We start from the raw sequence: 20,244 nt of genomic DNA, 5'->3' as shown, positions 1-20,244 counted from the left end.
TACATCTATTGATCTGGAAGGAACCACTGAGGTCATCAAGGTGAACATCCTGCTAAATTCAGGAATCCAAATCAAGGAAATTCTGCAAATTGTCTACCCACCCTCTTCATGGACACATTCTGAAAAAGGAGCCCTCTGCCTCTGATCAATTAGTTCCACTATTAAACTGCCTTTATCATTTAGATTTTTTTTTCTAAAATTCAGACAGAATCTGCATTTATAGAACTTAAGCTTATTCAGGAATGGTTTGTTTAATGATCACTCTCTATTTATTAAATTATTTTCAATATTAAAACTTTTTTAAGGTATTTTAGTATCAAAACCTATTGGTCCGTAACCATGGTACAAAGAAAATAATATATAGGTAATCACCTCCAGCTATCATCCTATTTTATAACAGACAGTAACTGAAATTTATCATTTGCTTTACATTTAGCCTTATTTTTATTGTAGCAACATAGGTCACTTATTGTTTTGGAAATATTTCAGCCAAACCATGGTATAAATGCCATCACTATAGTCGTCCCAAAGGTGCTTTTTCAGGAGGCAATTGGACTTTCATGGTTGTTGTTTTTTTAAGACAGGTTTTTTTAAAGAAAAAAAATGAAGAAAATCCAGTTGCCTCCTGAAAAAGCACATTTGGGACAACCATGACTTGGATGACTGAGAATCTCTACAGACATCACTATAGTAGCATCATCCTACTTTTACTGACCTGGAAGGAATCTCTGAGACCATTGGGGTTAACATCCTGCTGAATTTAAGAATCCCAAATCAAAAGAATACTTCTAGGATGCCTATCCAGCCCACCCAAGCATCAAATTTGGGGTGGTTGATATATATGCATTTGTCTGCAAGCAACCAAGCTCAGAAAGCACCAAGAACTCCCAGTTCAAGCCTGAGCTACAAGTATTGTCTTCTATTGTACTTGATTAGACAGGATGTTGGAAGAACATATTACAATAATCAGTAAAATGCACAATTACCATGGTTTCCTAATCTTTTTTGACTCAGACACATTTAAACAGGTGGGATACAGAATAACTGAGGCTCAGGCAGGAATAAAGGCTAACAAGTTTATTCCGTAACAGTAACAGCTAACAGTAAAACACACCCGCTTATTGTCAGGCAACAGCTGAAGCTGCCGTCCGACAGCTTGTTTTTATAGGAGCTGTCAGATGGCTCCACCAATCAGCTGTTAGCTGCGCTCCTGCCAAAACTAGAACGTGCTGAGCATGCTCAGAACACAACATGTTTCTCCTTTTCTCATCCAGGGAAATATAATATTCTGCCTTTTTAATATTTCCTAGAATATTTCATTTTTTTAGGAGAGGGGTGGGTGCTAACTTTCTACAGTTGTCAGGGAAAAATTAATGTGGGAGCAAATAGATCTTTCATTCCAGATGGCTGCTTTCTATTTCATTCCCCTGCAGTTGATTTTATGCTCAAATATTCCCCCCTCCCCCAATAGCCTTTTCTTTGTTCCCCTTTTGTAAGGGACAGAGCAGGCCAAGAGGACACAGGGTGGCCTTTCCTCCCTTTAGACTCATTTCGGTGACTAGTGAGGCTCCCAGAGAGCAGAGATGCTACATGTCAACTGCCATTCCCCAGAGGGCCTTCCCGCCATTTTCCCCTCAGCAACATCTCCAGCCATTTTCCCCTCAGTAACGTCTCCAGCCATTTTCCCCTCAGCAATGACTTTGGCTGAGGAACTGCTCCCATTTCCTCAGCTCTCTGAGAGGCAGCAGGGGCAAGATGGAGGAGGAAAGAAGCCCTCTGGCTGGAAAGGCCTCCCTCGTACAACCTGGATCCCTTTCCTGGGGTTAAAATCCAGGGGCCCTGATGTCCTCTGGCTTCTGATGCATGAGAAGCCATCTTGCTTCCTTCTTCCAGAAATCCAATAAGAGGGAAGTTTTCATGGCTCTGATGTTGCTCCCACTTTGGCCTCTGGCCAGAGATGGAGGATTAGCACTGGCATAGCTGCATTTCTCCATGAAGCACAAACACAGATGCTGCAGCATTAATTGCGTTTATTAATGTATTGCTATTCCATTCATGAAAGAACCCAAAGAAAGTAGGTGATATTGACACTCCCCATTGAAAGAAAAACACCACAAACATAAGTGCCCATTTTTTCCTCTTCAGTCAGCTTGGTTTCAAGGAGACCAAGCTTATAAAAATACCTCAACCGCAGGAAGAAGCCTCAGCCTCAGCCTTAGCATGAATGAGCTAAATTTCCCTTTATTTTCCTTTGTCAGATTTATACCTGACTTTTCTGCAAGAGCTTCCTTGGCTGAAAGTCTCCCTGGCAGTTGATGCCCCAGGTCCCTGGTTTCCCCACTCCCAGCTCAGAGAGAGGAACTGCCCCACATTTCTCCAGGGAGCTTCTGTGGCTGAGGGTGGGCTCCCCACTCCAGCAGATTCATTATCTTATGGTTCGGTGTATTTTGGAAAGCCAGAAAATGAGTCATATCAGTAATGAGCTCAGTTAGGCATTTTGTGCCCCTGTGGGCTGGCTCAGGCCATTTATCGGGTTTATTATACAAATCTATTACCTGCATTATACTACCGGAATATACTACCTGAATTATAAGATAACTGAACAGGTAGAGTTTGCAATGCATAAAATAACACAACATTCAAATTTATATACAAGATGTTAAGCTGAATAGCAACCCAGTACCCAGTTTTAACTGGGTTTTAACTGCATTTTTTTCTGGCACTTTTTCAGGGTAAGAATTTATTTCCAGAGACAATGAAAAAAAATAACCTTTTCATTATTGGTGTGACAGATCCTTGACTTTTCAATACTGGTGTGACAGATACTTGAAATAGAAAAAGGCAGTAAGATCTTTAGAATAAAATAAACATTTAGTCATTTTTCCCTTCTATGGTGTTCCAGAGCGAGGAACAGCGCAGATCTTAAAAGGGGAGGGATGCTGATTTATTCCCATTACTGGTTTTTCACTGAGTTTCTCCACTCCTTCTGGGGGTTGCAATCTAAATGCCCTCAGTAGGCTGGTGAATATAATGAAAATCTGAATCCTTGCAAAGAGTTCTCCCACGCAGCTCCGAACACCTACAGTGAAAATAAAATAAAAGCATAAAATGAATGGTAGCAACCTTTACTACCTGTTCATTGACCTTTACCACATTTAGCAACAATCCAAAAAAGGTATCTCAAACTGGTGGAGTAAGTCTTACTTCACTCACTAGTCCCATACCAATTGACAGGAATGGACTCTGCTTCACTGGATAATTATAATAAATTTCATAAAAGAAAGATGTATCCCTTCAAACCAAAGGCTTATCTAGTCCAAGCTTCTGTTTCTATTGTGGGAACTACCCTGTTTCGCTGAAAATAAGACCTCCCCGGATAATAAGCCTAATCGGACTTTTGAGCACATGCACTAAAATAAGCCCTCCCCAAAACTATTGCCACACAGTAACTGCCATGAGTTGACCATGCTCACTGCCTCCTGCACCTCAAACAATAAGGCTTTCCTGAAAATAAGGCCAAGCGCTTATTTCAGGAGTCAAAAGAAAATAAGAACTTTGCTTATTTTCAGGGAAACATAGTAGATGTTGGTGCGAAGACACCAGTAGGAACTGATTAGTGCAATTTTATTATTAGTATCCAATTTTTAGCCACTGTTCTCTTTTTTACTCATTTGCTCATTAACATTCATTAAAATAGTCCACACAACACAACTATCTTAGACTGAAACTTTTCCAGGATCTGGTTCCTCTTCCATACCCTATCTGGAGAAATCCTCAATCAAGACTACCATGTTTGCCTCAACAAAGAGTAAGGCGATTTTATTTACATTTTAACATGCTTCAACAGATGCATTGCTTTTTATTTTTCTCAAATCTCTTTTCCAACATGTTTTAGCAATCCAATATATGGTTTTTGCATCCCTACATTTTCTAACAAGGAAAAGAAGTGGCTACATTTAAAGAAGCAGTTGTAGGGGAAATCCCTTTGTAGGACAGAGTCAGCTTATAGGGGAAACGGCATCAAAATAAATAAATAAATATCTAATAATTAAGAGCAGATGGTTGGATTAGCTTCACTATAAAGCAATAATCCATATATTTTTATTGCTTTGCTTTGCAGAACTCTTTTTAATCCCCAATGGCTTGCCATTCTGCCCCACACCTCAGCATACAGGCTTTAGGGATCAAAGGATCCATCTTATATGTGCGATTTGAACAGCTTCCTCTAATTCTTTCTTGAACCTTTCCTCTGACTCATCTAATTGTCTTCTTCCAAGTCACTGTCCTTGGATGCCAGGCACTGTCAGCCCTTGATTCAGAATGGTGAGGTCTGATAGTGGTGACTGCAGTAGCTCAGAGGCTCCTTCCCCAGCTGTAGTAAATATACAAGGAAGCCCTCATTTCCTGATCCACTTATATTTTCCTCCCTTTTCTTCAAGCTGGGACCATTTTTAAAACAAGGATAGAAAGGAAGCATACAGTCGAGGGCCACTGCAGAATCACCATTTGGACCCACCATGGATGTACTGTATTTCTCCTTTTTTTTTTAACCCTGCCAGATGTTCTGGGGATGAGGGTGGAGGGTCCATAAGATACAGAGTACTGGGGCCTCATTTTTCAAACAGCCTCTCTGGGACTTTTGTCTCAACTTAGGAGAAATAAAGATTACTAAACTCAAGGTTTGATCACATACTCACTGGCTGGAGCTAACATAGCTATGTGTATGCCTGAGTTTTACTTAGATTAATTAATGTCAGGGGAAATTATATAACAAAAAGTTTCTTTCAGTTTTCTTGCATCCCCCCCCCCTCCGTTGATCCAGTTCTGATCCAATGGAAAAGAAGATTCTTAATTTACCTTTCCCCAAATCTCCAGTATATAAATGCTATTTTGCCCTTTAACACTTTCAAATGCAATCTCTTTCCTTACAAACAAAAGAAACCTAACCCTTACCAGGAAAAGAAACCTACACTTTCTTTTTACAAAAGAAAAAGAAACCTACATATTACCTGCTCCAAAGGGCATAAATGCTTCTTTTGTGACAAAATTTCCATCTTTGTCCAGAAAATGGTTGGGGTTGAATTTTTCAGGTGTCTCCCATTCTTCAGGATCAAAAAGAACAGAGCGCAGGTCTGGTAAAATCATAGCTCCCTAAAATGAAGAAAGAAACAAGTGGAAAAATCTAGACAATATCATTAGTTTCTGTATAACCCATTTCAAAATAATGTCATCTCAGAGCTGTTATTCTTTGTCTGTGTGCATATGTGGGTATGTGTTGAAACAGATTTTATTCCTGTATGCTGAATAACCATTCACTCATTACACTACTGAGCTACATGCACTAACATGGAAGGATATAGTGTTTCATCTGATGCTTCTCTTCCAGGGACGTGCAGTCACTAGAAGCAGGGGAGGCGGGGCCTCACCAGTCTTCTGAGGGAAAGGAAAGAATTTTAAAGAATTTTTTAAAATAATTAAAGCCAGGATAGTTGCTACCAGATTTCAAGTCACAGTAGCTTGGTGTCTGCTCTCAATGTTAACTATAGGAGGAGGCCAGAGAACTCGGGGCCTCCTTTGCATAAGGAATTTTTTGCCTTTTAAAAGTTAAGAAAGGGTTAAAAAGCAAAAAAAAATTGTATGCAAAGGAGGCACTGATTCTCCCGCCTCCTGATCTGGGAGCAGCGAATCATGCCTGTGCAAGGGCACTTGAGCGACTGCGCAATCTAGCAGTTTCCATCGAGGGTAATTCTGGAGAGGTTCTTCAGCAGCAATTTCTTCTCTGCCTGGCATTTTCTACTGGGCAGACCCAGGTCTTGGAGGCTCCCATGATGCAAAGTGCCCCACCGGACACTTTGCATCGCGGGAGCCACCAAGTGCCGACATTCCCGCTGCCCTGGCCTGCAGCCAGCCCAGCACCGAGCGGGGAGGAGGAGGAGGAGGAGGAGGAGGAGGAGGAGGAGGAGGAGGAGGAGGAGAGCAGTGAGTCCTTGTGCCTGCCGGCCAGCCAGGCAGAGAGCAGGTCGGGCGGGGGGTGAGGTGGCAGAGTGCGGCAGCGGTGAGAAGAAACACCCCCACCACTGTGTCCGACAGGCATCTCGCGTTTATGTCCACCATAAACGCAAGACGCCTGTCGGACACAGTGGCGGGAACGTTTCTTCTGGCCACTGCTGCGCTCTTGCCTCACCAATGGTAACACTCACCGCACATCACTGTTCTCTTCATTAATCATATTTTTGTCTTTATACTATACTAATATATTGGTAAATGATATCCTTTTCCAAAATTAAATCCTTGGGATGGAAGTATAAATCCTTCCATTCCCCACCATCCAGTCAGAGCCCAAGAAGCTTCTTGCATAAGAAGCAAAATGTCTTCAAAGAAAACCAGAAAGTCCAGTTCAAATCACCTTGAATGTTTCAGGTATATTCAAGTAGTCAGTTTTTTGTAGCGGTTAAGGTGCTAGCCTGGAAAACCAGGAGACTACGAGTTCTAGTCCCAGTTTAGGCAAGAAAGCCTGCTGGATAATCTTGGGCCAAGCACTCTCAACCCAAACCATCCCAAAGAGTGGTGGTTGTGGGGAAAATAGGAGGAAGGAATATAACGTATGTTTGTTGTCTTGAATTACTTATAATAAAGTCAATAAAATAATAAAAATTAATCTGATGTTAATAACATAAATTTTTCAAGCACTCCCTTTGCTTAATCTGCAGGCTACATCTGCACCTCCCTTTTTATTTCTTAATTTGTACCCTGCATTTATTATTTTTAGAAATGACTTATCTGCCTTTTTGCTTTGACTCCCATCTCTTCATAGAAGCAACTGAGAGGCAAATGTGGAGGTCCTCCATTGAGAGAATTTGTCTCCTCAAAGTCTTGGGTGGGTAGTGCTAATTTTCCCAATGAAAGACCTAACGTAAGGTCTACAGCGTGGAAATTAGCCCAGTTTACAGCAAATACAAGTGGTCATCTCTGAACTGTACGTTTGTGGGTCAAAACAAAAGAGAGCCAACTCAGTTGAAGAAGAAAGAAGCCTTAATGGTTTGATACAATAGTGAAAGAAGTGAATAGCAATCAGACAATGTAAGTTTAAAAAGGAATCCTCATTCACACCTAGACATCAGATAGAAATAATAACCAGAAGGGTAAACCGAGACCCAGACAATGGTTTCCACCGTGAATGCTGTTTTATATTACCAAGAGGGAGCAATCTTGGATGTGAATGGATGAATGTCAGTCACTGTATCATGCAAATGAAAAAAAAAACTTCAAAGGAGAAGACATAAGCATTTAACAAAAATAGGACAGGCTGCCTACAAAATGGCCAGCACCTAGATATTTTTCTCAAAACAGTTAATTCCCTTAATGCACCTTAATGTTAATTACTGATATTTGTCTTCATTTCTTCAATTTCTATGTCACAAAGTATACACATACATCCATGCATACATATACATATATACACACACACATATGCATACACAGACAGACACATACATACATACATACATATATACATACATACATACATACGAATGAAAAATATCTAGACACGATTTTGCTTATTAAACAGCCTTTGTTTGATCATCTTACGCAATCAAAAGCACATCTTTATTTCAAACATAGGCCTGCATAAGATAACATGAGAGTGTAAAAATTAGATTATGCAAGCACAGGGAATTAAGGTCACAGTGATTAGGGAATTGGTAATTTGATATGTATGACTTTAAAAAGGTGTAACCCATGCTTATGTATGTTTATGGCCAGAGCTGCAAATGCTGCAACAATGTTGCCCGCACATGTCTGCCTGACATGTGGCAGAACATTTTGTGCTTGGATAGGTCTTACCAGCCACCTGCGGACACATCGTAGACAGCCCACAACCTGTTAGATGTCAAGGTCCTCTTCGAACACAATGGACAAACATCATGTTTACAGCAAATAGCAATAGCAATAAGACTTATATACCGCTTCACAGGGCTTTCAGCCCTCTCTAAGCGGTTTACAGAGTCAGCATATCGCCTCCACAGTCTGGGTCCTCATTTCACCCACCTCGGAAGGATGGAAGGCTGAGTCAACCCTGAGCCGAACAGCCGAACTGCAGATAGCAGTCAGCTGAAGTGGCTGCAGTACAGCACTCTAACCACTGCACCACCTCGGCTCTATCCAATGAATGAGCAAATGCCATTTAAGCCACCAGCAATGATAAAGGGGGAATTTTCTTGGAATATTTTATTTGAATTAGCTGGACATGTGCTTAAAACATTGTTTAATGTTTAATTTCATATTAAATGTAAAATTTCAAAAATGGCTTTAGGTTGTAGATAAACAGATAAACAGGATTTAATTTTAAACACGATTGTTTAGAATGTTTCCCTATGCAGGAAATGCTCAAGCAGTGCAGTTATTAATTTTTTTTTTTTTAAGGCCAGCATCTGTGCCGCTGCTGTTCCTTTAAGGTCTTTCCCTAGTCTAATAGCAACGGCTATAAAAGTTGAGCAGAGAGGCAGGTGGGGGTGCTATGTTTGTCTGTGGAACTGAAACGGCATGAAGTAGCCTAAAACAGGCAGAAATATATTATTCTCCAGCAGTAGGACTCACAAGAAGTAAGGTGGAGAAGCAGTAGGAGGAGGTGTAATGGATAAGAGTGGAGTAGTGAGCAGTGAGTGCAGGCATGTGAGTGCTTCTATGTGTGTTGCCTAAGGTCTTGTGTTGTTGGGTTGACTCTCTTGTGTTGCGGAGCCAACTGAGTGGGGTATACTTAAAAGAAGAATGACAATAAGGCATTGAAACTTCTCAGGTGAGCTACTGGAAGAAAGCTTTGGGTTGGAAGTTGGCCTAGTGTGATAAACGAGAAGTCTGACAAAACCAGCATTCATACATTCTTCCTTAAAAGACACCATTAGCATATCAGCAAGTGGATCACTTTGATCGAAAGATTGCATTCCAACAAAATATTAGCTAACAGTGGAAGTTCAAAAGAACTCTTAAAAGATTATTAGAGGCTGGGGGCTAAAATAGATAAGGAACAATTGCAGAACTGGGTATGTCTAGTCCAGGGGTGTCAAACTCACTGCCTGTGAGCCAGATGTGTCATGCGCTGACCACTCCCACCCCCATTTTAGGGAAGGAGGAAAAGGTTATGATACGTCATGTGATGACAAAGTGTCATTGTGAGTTTGACACCCCTGGCTTAGTCTAACAAAGAGAACGGCTGGGGTAACATGGTAGCAATCTTCCAATATTTGAGGGACTATCACAAAGAAGAGGGAGTCAACCTGAGGGCAGGACAAGAAGCAATGGATGGAAAATTACCAAAGAGAGATTCAACCTAGAACTAATGAGAAATGTATTGACAGAAAGAATAATCAATCAGTGGAATGGTTTGCCTCTGGGAGTTGGGAGTGATCCATCACTGGAGATTTTAAAGAAGAGATGGATAATCATTTGTCTGGATTGGTACAGTCTTTTGCTTGAGGAGGGGATTGGAACATAAGACCTCTAATGTCCCTTCCAACTCTGTTATTCTCTTCTGTTATACTTGGAATTCAGAAAGATTCATACCTTGGGAATGAGAAACCCATTGAAGTAAAAATCCTTCACACATTTTCTTGGTGCTCCAAAGCATGTGATGAATTTGCTTCGTATAATCTCATGAATCACAGCATTGGTGTAAGGCAGATTCTTCCGATCTCCATAACAGATGGAGTGAGATGGATCCAAAACGTTTTCTATCTCCTTGTAGACCTTGTCTGAGAAAAAGGGTGAAAAAGTATCTTTTATTGAAGACCTTATAAATTATCTCAGAAAATAAGTAAGTTGGTGAGGTTCGGGGGTGGGGATCCCAAATCATTGAGATTCTTTCTAGCTCAAGTCTGGAATTAAATCCATGGAGTCTGGTTTTTTTTTTCTTCTTAGCATTAGAAAGAGGCAGACCTCACATCACATAGATCTTTTGCTTCTAAAGAAGTCTGTTCTGTTTTTGCAGACTTTACCTGCTGCCGTTCCTGGAATCCAAAGCAATATATTCAGTCCTTCATGCAAACAGTAATACAAGGATGTCTTGAGGTTCTGGATTGCTTGTCTTTCAGATTTCTTTTCCTTGTTCGGGAGAGTACATTATTCTTACTGTCCCTTTAAAAACAAGGTATTGAAAGAACTGCTTCTGTCTTAGATCACTGCATCCAGCATAACTAATCTATTCAAATTCGGTTATCTACATCAGGGATTATTTCTCCTGGATGTTTCTTGGACTTTGTAGGTAAATTGGAGAAAGGAAAAAAAAAATGCAGAAATGAGAGTACTACTATTCTTCCTTGCAGCTACACCAGCACTTCCCAATACGTGATAAGTCCAGAAAGCAGATGCAAGAGGTTAACTGCACCCAGTGCTCACAGTGGCTTTCACTCCATAACAACTGTGACTTCAGGAAGCGTTAAAGCTGAGAAGACAAGGCAAAGAACACTGGGAAGCCACTATTTCTAAGATCTCCTATTATTCCCTACATCTGTTGGAAAAGTCATTGAACACGAGCCCTGGAGGATCACATCAGTGGTCCAAATCACTCAAGCAGGGCACATGATTCCCCACCTAGAACACTGTGTTCACTTCTGTGTGCAACAACCTAAAGAGGGCTGATGGGAGCGAGTTTCAATGATAAGGAGACTAATATCAAGGCTGTAAGAACAGACAAAGGAACAAGCTCTATTTAGCCAGTAGAACATGTGTATCTTCAGGCTGCATATGATCCCCCGCCTTTAAGGATAATCCAGACAGAGCTGCTAAGTTTGCAGTCTTTTTTTTTTTTTACTGTCAAAGTCAAACCTTTGACTGATTGATTGATTCAGTTATTTATTTCAGAGGAGGATGAAAAAATAACAATTCTTCTAACAAGAGTGGCATTCCTTTTCCCCTCCCCAAAATTATATCCAGTTTGAGGAATGAGTTAGAACTTATTATCCTCCCAGGACATCAGTGATTTAGATGGGGGATTAGACTCATCAAATTTGCAGATGTCACCAAGCTGGCAGGAATAGCCAGCACTCCAGAAGAAAAACTTAAGATACAGAAGGATCTTGACAGACTTGAACACTGGGTCCCATCTAACAAAATGAAATTCAATGGTGAAAAAATTAAGAATCTACATTTAGGCAAGAGAAACAAAATGCACAGTTGTAGCGTAGGTGATACCTGAGTCAATAGTAGTAATTGAGAGGATCTTGGAATCCTAGTGGATAACCACTTAAATTTGAGTCAGCAGTGTGCTGCAGATGCCAAAAAGGCCAATGCAGTCCTAGCTGCATTAATAGAATCAATATGAAATGTTACCCAAATTTATAATGCCTTGGTAAGACCACACTTGAAATAGTGCATCCAGTTTTGGTCGCCACAGTGTAGAAAAGATGTGGAGACTCTAGAAAGAGTACAGAGTAGAGCAACAAAGATGATTAGGGGACTGGAGGCTAAAACATAAAGACCATTTGGTGAAATTGGATATGTCTAGTTTGATGAAAAGAACGACTAGAGGTGATATGATAGCAGTCTTCCACTATCTAAGGCAGGGGTTTCAAACTCAATCACATCACAGGCTGGATCGTAATATATCATAATGTGTTTTTTTTGCCTTTGCAGAGCCAGGGTAGGTGTGGCCTGCACAGGCCATATCTGACTTGCGGGCTGCCAGTTAGAAAGGTCTGATTTAAGGGTTTGGCACAAAGAAGAGGGAGGCAACCTGTTCTTGGAAACCTTCTGTTGTAATATAGTTCCTTGTGCAGGTGTGTATCCTCCATGGCCTAGTTCATACTAGGGCCTGCAGAGTCACGCTGAATCACACAGGAGAAAACAAACTCCTAGAAAGCCATAACATCCTGATAGTGAATAACATAACATTCTGAGATGTGCCCTACCATTGACATCCAGGATTTGACCATATATAGACAGAACTTCCCTGAGCAGTAGATTAGAAATTGTACTTTTACAGGCTGTTTTTAAGCACATGCTATTGCTCCTCCTGCCTTTGTCCTATCTCAATAAAAGGGGCTCTCAGACCCCCAATCTGGGTCGCTCCATCTCGAGAAAGTTCGTGTCCTGTCTTTTCTCAACATTGGCCTCATGGTCGACCCACGGGAACATCACATTTGGTAGCAGAGGATGGTTACGTCACATTTGGTGACCCCGACATGATAGATGTGACGTGATAACCTGTGTCGCCAGCCTTTCACTCACCCCCGACTGGACAAAGTCTTGCAACCAGGGCCGGCCGTCAGTGAACGGAGAACCCTCCCAAAATCGTGAGTATGGGCTCGGGCTTCTCGAAGGCTCAGACTGCACACCTGCAGGAGCTTCGGGATATAGTCAAATTCTCCATTGCAATCTCTCAAGCAGCAGTTCGCTCGTTCCCTTTTCCCCAAGAAAACATTTCCTCTCTCTATTGGTTTACATCTAAGAATTGTCCCATTTACCCTGAGAAGGGCTCTCTTAAAGTCTCCTTATGGATCAAATTGGGTATTTACTTCCATGAGGAACCTCGAGCCCCGCCAGAAGTTCTCACTACTTGGAGACTTCTTGTCAGATGCCTTCAAATTCATGAGGAAAATATGCAGGGGGCTGCTTTTAAGCCCTCAGCAACATCTCCCCGCGCTACAAGGAAGTCGCCCCTCCTGCTGGCCAGGCAATGGCCCTCTCCGAGACCCCTCCAACTCCCCCGGCCCCTCCGGAAGAGAAGGTTTCCCCTCTCCCTTCCGCCCCTTCCCCCGCCCCGCAAGTGTGGCATAGCGCTCTCCAAGACGCTCTGCGCGATGCTTTCAATCAAGGGGACATGGAATTGGTACAGGATTGTTTCCCCGTTTCCTTTCAAACCAATGCGGCTGGGGGGGAGGGTTGTGCCCACTCATAACTCAATCCCCTATAGGGTTGTTAAGGATCTTAAGCAGGCCGTTTCCACCTATGGGGTGCAATCCCCATACTGCAAGGGACTGTTCCAAACCCTTTTGTCAGGCATGATTCTTACCCCCTCTCAGTTTGCCATTTGGACCTCCAAATACCTTAGAGAGATTAACAAGGCGATTGCCAAGGGTCTGTCCAACAATGTTACCGCCCCTCAGCTAAGGGGAGGGGATGGGTTTGATACGGGGCCTCTGCAGGCCACGCCCCTCCGGGAAGCCCTTGGAATTCTTTTCACAGATGTTTCACAGAGCAATTGATTTATAGGATCCGAATTGGAATGGAGAAAAGTGGTTTTGTGCATGTGTAAGTTTGTGTGTGCGTGTTTGAGTGAGCGAGGGATCCAGTAAGGGAAAGTAGGTAAATTATGGGGACAGGTTGGGCAGTAGAGAGTAAAGAGAAAGTGATGAAAGAGTGGGAGAGAGGAAGAAAGAAAAAGAGTGAAAGAGACAGAAAGACAAAGAGGAGAGAGAAGGGAGAAGGAGAAAGTGACAGAAGAATGGAAAAGAGGGAAAGAGAATGTGAAGAGAGGGACAGAGAGAGAAGAGAGAGAAGAGAGGAATAGGAAAGAGATATCCCACAGACCTTATAACACCCCTGTGTTTGTTATAGAAAAGAAATCTGGTAAATGGCGTTTTTTGCATGATTTGCGGGCTGTTAATAAAATTCTCCAACCCATGGGAGCGCTGCAGTGTGGCCTCCCCAATCCAAATTTGATTCCCCAAGAATGTGATCTCATGACACTTGTCCACTATTTCTCAGAAACCCGCCCTTTTTGCAGCCCTAATTACAAAAGCCCTTCCACTCCAGTGGAAGCCTCCTTCAACAGCTTTTTTCTATCAAAGACGCTATAACTGTCTCTGCCGATGGGAGCAAACATCGGGGAGCATGTGCCTGGCAGGAGGATGGTACATGGCACACCCAGCTCACAGAGCCACAAAAATCTGCTCAAAGAGATGAATTGGCCACTTCCATCTTGGCCTTTCAGTTATTTGACAAACAACCTTTAACTTAATTCTTGCTAGTCTTTATGTGACTCAGATTATAACCTGTTTGTATGAGTCTTATCTCTCTTCTTCTATTGATTCACAACTTTTGTCTCTGTTTCTCACTTTACAAGGTCTTGTCTCCTCTCGCTGTTATTTTTTCCATGTCTCCCATATCAGCCTTTCCCTGGGTCTCTCCAGGAGGGCAATGAGGCTGCGGCATCAGCCCCCCCCCCCATGTCAATGTTTGTTCTGCTATCACACCTTGGGATAGCCACTCTTACTTTCACCAGAATAAAAAAGCGCTCATAAAACAATTTGGCATTACTGCAAATGAGGCCTCTGCCATTGTTCAGCAGTGCCCCACCTGTAGCCAGCAGGCAAACCCTCTCCCTATGGGGGTAAACCCCAGGGGGACAGAGTGTTGCCAAATTTGGCAAATGCATGTTACCCAATATCCTCCATTTGCCCCTTGGAAATATTTACATGTTTCCATTGATACGTATTCAGGTTACATTATGGCATCCCCCCAAAGGGGTGAAGCCACCAAACATGTTATTAATCATTGTATTCGGACCTTTGCATCGCTGGGACGCCCAAAAGAATTAAAAACAGACAATGGCCCCGCTTACACGGGTGCAGCCTTTGCTGCCTTTTGTAACCAATGGGGCATTGTGCATAAATTTGGCATTCCTTATAACAGCCAGGTTCAGGCGTTGGCTGAGTGCGCCAACCAGACATTAAAACATGCCCTGGACAGATATATTGGCAATAGGGGAAAATGCTCCCTGGCCTCCCAGCAGTGCAACACACCGGCAGCCCACCATCCTCGGCAGCGACTCGTCATTTTGCAGCTCCACCTACCGCAGACACCTCCCGTCCACCTGTCTGCTATCACTGCTTGCCTGACTTGGACCTACTGACCTGCTGACCTGGGAAAGGAACTACGCTGCAATCCAACTAAAAGACAAGGTTCTTTGGATTCCAGGACGGCACGTAAGACCATATTTGCCAAAACCACCTATACAACCACCTACACAAACACAGAAGAAGCCTGACCATGACCAACCAACAGGAACCACAGCTTGAGGCTGTCTCTGTCTCTGACCTGGAAAACAGAGCAGAGCACCCTTTACCCTCCACTCCCCCGACCGGCTGCCCCGTCTTTCGCCGCAGATCCCCCTACTATGTGCTTGGTTGAATGCTACCTGTTGTCATTATTTGAACCAGTCCGGACAAATTGAAACCAGTGTGGACATATTACATGATACCGTTCAAACAGTTGGACAAACATACAAAGCCTTGGACTCCTGGTGGGATTGGATGACCTCTTGGTTACCAAATTTTAGCTGGTTGGGAAATACTGTCAAGACCATTATAACCCTTGTTGCTAGCTTGGCTCCACAGAAGAATATTCACATTGTCAACCACATGGAGTTACATGAACAGTCAACCCCTTGCATGGGGAAAGCTCCCTTCCGCATGCCCAGCGATGAAGAGGGAGACGCTGCCTTTTAAAACAAAAACAGTGTTGGAAAACATTCCGGGTGTGTGTGTGCAGGGCAGTTTCTGCTGTCTGAAACACACATACACAGGGATGCAAAAACATCACACCAGAAACATCTTTCCGGCCTAAATGGGCCAGGACTCACTATGCAGCCTCATGTAACATGAACTATGTGAGCCAGCTACTCCCACACATGCCCTTTCCCCCCCCCCCAATGCCATGCAGCTTGTAACCTTCTGTTCCCCCTTTGCCCACCCTTTGCCATGATGTGATTTTCTATTGGTTTATGTGTAGAATGCTGTGATTAGCCCTGTCAGATGAAGAGGAAAAGTCTTATTGACAAAAAGAAAATAAAAAAGTAGGAGATGTTGTAATATAGTTCCTTGTGCAAGTGTGTATCCTCCATTGCCTAGTTCATACTAGGGCCTGCAGAGTCACGCTGAATCACACAGGAGAAAACAAACTCCTAGAAAGCCATAACATCCTGATAGTGAATAACATAACGTTCTGAGATGTGCCCTACCATTGACGTCCAGGATTTGACCATATATAGACAGAACTTCCCTGAGCAGTAGATTAGAAATTGTACTTTTACAGGCTGTTTTTAAGCACATGCTATTGCTCCTCCTGCCTTTGTCCTATCTCAATAAAAGGGGCTCTCAGACCCCCAATCTGGGTCGCTCCATCTCGAGAAAGTTCGTGTCCTGTCTTTTCTCAACATTGGCCTCATGGTCGACCCACGGGAACATCACAACCTTCAAGCAACGGATGGAAATTAATCAAGGAGAGAGCCAACCTGGAACTAGTGTAAGTAGAAAATTTCCTGAAAGTTAAAACAGTTAATCAGTAGAATGACTTTTCTGCAGAAGTTGTGAATGCTCCAACACTTATAGTATTGGACAACAATTTGTCTGAAAGGGTATAAGGCCGTGATGGCGAACCTGTGGCACATGTGCCACAGTTGGCACATGCAACCATATCTGAGGGCACGTGAGGCATTGCCCTATGCCAGCTCCAGCGGGCATGTGTGCACTGGCCAGCTAACATTCGGCCTTCAAGATGATATGGGACGCTGTTTTCGCCCTCCCCAGGATTCAGGAAAGCTTCCAGAACCTGTGGATGGTGAAAATCAGGCCCTACGGAAGTTAGGAAACAAACCTCTAGTAGGCCTGTGGGGCAATTTTTCTCCCTCCCCAGGCTTTAGGAGACTTGACTGAAGCTTGGGGAGGGTGGAAAATGGCCCAACAGGCCTACCAGAACTCTGGAGGCTTGAGTGAGGCCTGCACACATGCGTGGGAGAGTTGTGCGTGCATGCGCCTAGGGGGAGGGCATTGCATTATGGGTGTGGGCACACAGGCACATGCTTTCGTGCACACGCACGCCCTTTTGGCACCTGAGCAGAAAACTGTTCCCCATCACTGATATAGGGTTTCCTGCCACAGCAGTGGATGGACTAGAAAACTTCCAAGGTCCCTTCCAGTACATACAGTACATACATACATATTCTATTTAGTGTGACATCATAGAGCAGCGGTTCTCAACCTGTGGATCACAACCCCTTTGAGGGGTCGAACGACCCTTTCACAGGGGTCGCCTAAGATCATCGGAAAATTGCCAAATTACAGTTATGAAGTAGCAACGAAAATAATTTTATGGTTGGGGGTCATCACATGGGCCGTGGCATTGGGAAGGTTGAGAACCACTGTCAAAGAGGAATTGCCGTTCCCTACTAAAAATTCTACTTTATTGTCACCTTGGATATCCAGATGAGTTGCCATAAGTAGCAATGCCCATTGCAGAGCACTACTAGTTGCGTCTGTCCCAGCAATAAAGAGTTCACCAGCACAATGTAGCAAGTTGTCTTCATCATAAGTAGAATTTGGATCATCCTTGCTCTAAAGTTAACAGTGAGAAAGATGAAATGTCATTTCTAGATATTTTCCTTATTATTACCACTTCTTACCCAAACTAGTGTTTCCCCTCTCTAGTTCATGGTCCATTTTCTCTGTAGAGATTGAAGCTGTAATCAAACCATCAGGATGAAACAAGGTGAGAGACTGTTTATAAAAGTGGGGCATATTTGAGAAATATAGACCCAATTTAGACAAATTCCAGTAGAATTAAACATGAAGAATAATTCAGACACATTGTTGAGCTTGCACTGACATGGAAGGATGTAGTGTTTCATTTGATGCTTCTTTTTATTAGTCATATTTTGTCTTTATACTATACTAATATAGTAGTAAAAATTAATTTTCAAAATTAAATCCTTGAAATAAAAGTATAAATCCTTCCATTCCCCACCATCCAGTCAGAGTCAAAGAAGCTCCTTAGATAAGAAGCAAAACGTCTTCAAAGAAAAACCAGAGAGTCCAGTTGCCTCTTGAGAGAGAGAGAGAAAAAAAAATCACCTTTGGGACTTATGACCACTGTAGCATCCCCATGATCACGATTTACATTCAGGTGCTTGACATTTAGAATGGTTGGCGTGTCCCATGGTCATGAGATCACTCTTGGCAACCTTCTGCCAAGCAATTCCAAACCAGATTCACTTAACCTTGTTACTAATTTAAAAAATGCAGTGATTCACTTGGCAAAAAAAGTCATAAATTAATTCAATTAACATTCAATTGACATATTTCTCACTTGGCAACATAAATTTTTGGCTCAGTTGGGGTGGTAAGTTGAGGATTAGCTGTACTTACTTTTTCCATTTGAAGCAAATAATAATCAATGAAATCCTGTGGTTCATGCAGGTTCTGGTATTCCTTGTGGTGTGTGATCTCCTTCTTTATAATAGCATGCATATGCTCCACAGCAGAGAAGGCTTTCTGCTGAGGCCCTGGGAGATATTTCATGATAAATGGAAATATTTCATAAATCTACCAGAAAGAGAAATCAAGTCCTGTTACAAAACAGGTCACATGATCCATAAAACAATTCCTATAAATTACCAGTTCAGCCTCATGATCTGTCCCATATCTGACACCGAACACATTTCTTTGAAATGAATACTTAAATGTATAGAATTTCTGTCCTAGGTTAGTTCTCTAAATACATATTGCCACCCAACAGCCCAATTTATAATCCCAAAACATTTGAGGAGCTAAAGTGCCTGCCACCCTGCAATATTAACTGCTCTCAATGGTCCTCATGTGCATTTCAAATTGTTCAACTTTAAGTTTAGTGATCAGGTAGCTTAAAAATAACAATATACATATTACAATTTGAGAATAAAAAAGAAAAAATAATTAAGTGAAATACAATTCTGGTAATTCTCATGGGTCCATTGTTCTGGCTAATTCTGTGCCACTCAGGGAAGAAGGTCAAGGACAGCAATACTTACGATGTGGGAGAAGCACATTAAAAATTTTGAAAAAATGTCCATGGATTCAAGCAATTCCAGAAACTCCTTATCATTAGCAGAAAAACCATGTCCAAAAACCATAGCAGAGATCACATTGCCAACAAAATGTGTAATGTACATTGACGGGTCAAATGGCTGTCCTGATGACAGAAAACTTTTATTAATATTCACATTAGTTCTGGCTTTCGTGTTAGTAATAAAAGCAATTTGGTTTAATAGAGCTTATTAAAAATAAATACCGTATTTTTCGGATTATAAGACTCACCTTTTTTCCTCTAAAAAGAGGCTGAAAATCTGGGTGCATCTTAAACACCAAATACAGAATTTTTTGCCTCCTGAGGCCCCACCCCTTCACCAAAATGGCCGTGCATACCCTTATGGAGGCTTTCAGAGAGCTCCTGGGGGCTGGGGAGGGCAGAAATGAGTGAAAAAAGAGCCACTTTCTGCCCCCACCAGCCCCCAGCAGCACTCTATAAGTCTCCATAGGGCTATACATGCAATTCTTTTGACAAAAAACGGGCCATTTTTGCAAAAAACAGGCTGCATTTTGCTCATTTTTGACCCTCCCCACCCCCCAGGAGCACTCTGCAAGCCCCCCACCCAAGACCATTCATGCCTTTTGGGGGCGGAAACAGGCCAGTTTTTGTGGAAAATTGGCTGTTTTGGGGAGGTTTGCAGAGTGCAAAAACATTTTTCTCTCTTTTGGAAAGCTGTTTAGTTACTGTGGTTGATGAGAATTACATTGGTAAAGTGCTGTGCCAGCAGAAACAAAGTTTTAGGTGCTACAGGTTGTCAGCTATTTCCTTCTCCAGCACATGGATAAATATACCTGGAAACATCTACCTACCTACTTACTCTCTCTCTCCCCCTACCTACCTAGTGTATTTCTCTCTCTCTCACCCCCCTCTATCTACCTATATACCTACCTACCTACTCACTCTCTCTCCCCCTACCTAACTACTGTATTTCTCTCTATTTTTCTCTATATATACCTCTATCTACCAACCGATCTTCTCTCTCTCTCTCCCTACGGATCTACTGTATTTCTCTCTCTCTCTATTTCTCTCTCTCAATCCCTCTACCTACCTATTTATCTACACACACTCTCAATGCAAGCTCAATCTGTACAGAAAAATCAAGCCTTGGACTTCAAAAGAGCTGATTTCAATAAATAGAGCTTGAAAAGATAGAACTTGAGAAGGATTCCATGGATGAGAATCCTCAGGGGGAAAACAACACAAGAAGCTTGGGAAACTTTGAAAAATGAGATTACAAAACCCCAGTCTAGCACAATTCCAATGAAGCAGAAAAATAAGAGATTTCAAAAGAAACTGGCATGGCTGGAGAAAGAACTCTCTGTCTGATCAATTGAAAGACAAAAAGGAAAAATATAAAAAATGGAAAGAGGGGCTTATAACTAAGGCAGAATATCAACAAATAGCCCG

General features: G+C 42.4%; 1 protein-coding gene across 1 annotated transcript; it reads right to left on the bottom strand.

Annotated features, from left to right (window-relative positions):
- Positions 1–2,013: 2,013 nt before the first annotated feature.
- Positions 2,014–18,299, bottom strand: LOC148043456 (cytochrome P450 2J5-like). Its single transcript, XM_087725104.1, has 5 exons — positions 18,138–18,299; positions 17,186–17,327; positions 9,562–9,749; positions 5,010–5,151; positions 2,014–3,079 (listed from the first exon to the last, which is right to left on the bottom strand). Exons 1-5 carry the CDS (start codon positions 18,288–18,290, stop codon positions 2,889–2,891), a joined length of 816 nt encoding a protein of 271 aa, XP_087581230.1. The 5' UTR covers positions 18,291–18,299; the 3' UTR covers positions 2,014–2,888.
- Positions 18,300–20,244: the final 1,945 nt, after the last annotated feature.

This window comes from Thamnophis sirtalis, unplaced genomic scaffold, assembly GCF_051295495.1.
Source record: "Thamnophis sirtalis isolate CommonGarterSnake01/CBP01778 unplaced genomic scaffold, rThaSir2_p1.2 scaffold_11, whole genome shotgun sequence".
Lineage (NCBI taxonomy): Eukaryota > Metazoa > Chordata > Lepidosauria > Squamata > Natricidae > Thamnophis > Thamnophis sirtalis.
Note: the sequence above shows the minus strand (reverse complement) of the source record. Positions and strands in the feature narration are given on the sequence as shown.

Coding starts and splice junctions, on each gene's coding strand:
- LOC148043456 (XM_087725104.1), bottom strand. CDS start 18,290: ATGAAATATCTCCCAGGGCCTCAGCAGAAAGCCTTCTCTGCTGTGGAG. Junction 17,328..18,137: donor ATTTGCTTCAAATGGAAAAA/GTAAGTACAGCT, acceptor TGTTAACTTTAG/AGCAAGGATGATCCAAATTC. Junction 9,750..17,185: donor AACTCATCTGGATATCCAAG/GTGACAATAAAG, acceptor CCTTTTTCTCAG/ACAAGGTCTACAAGGAGATA.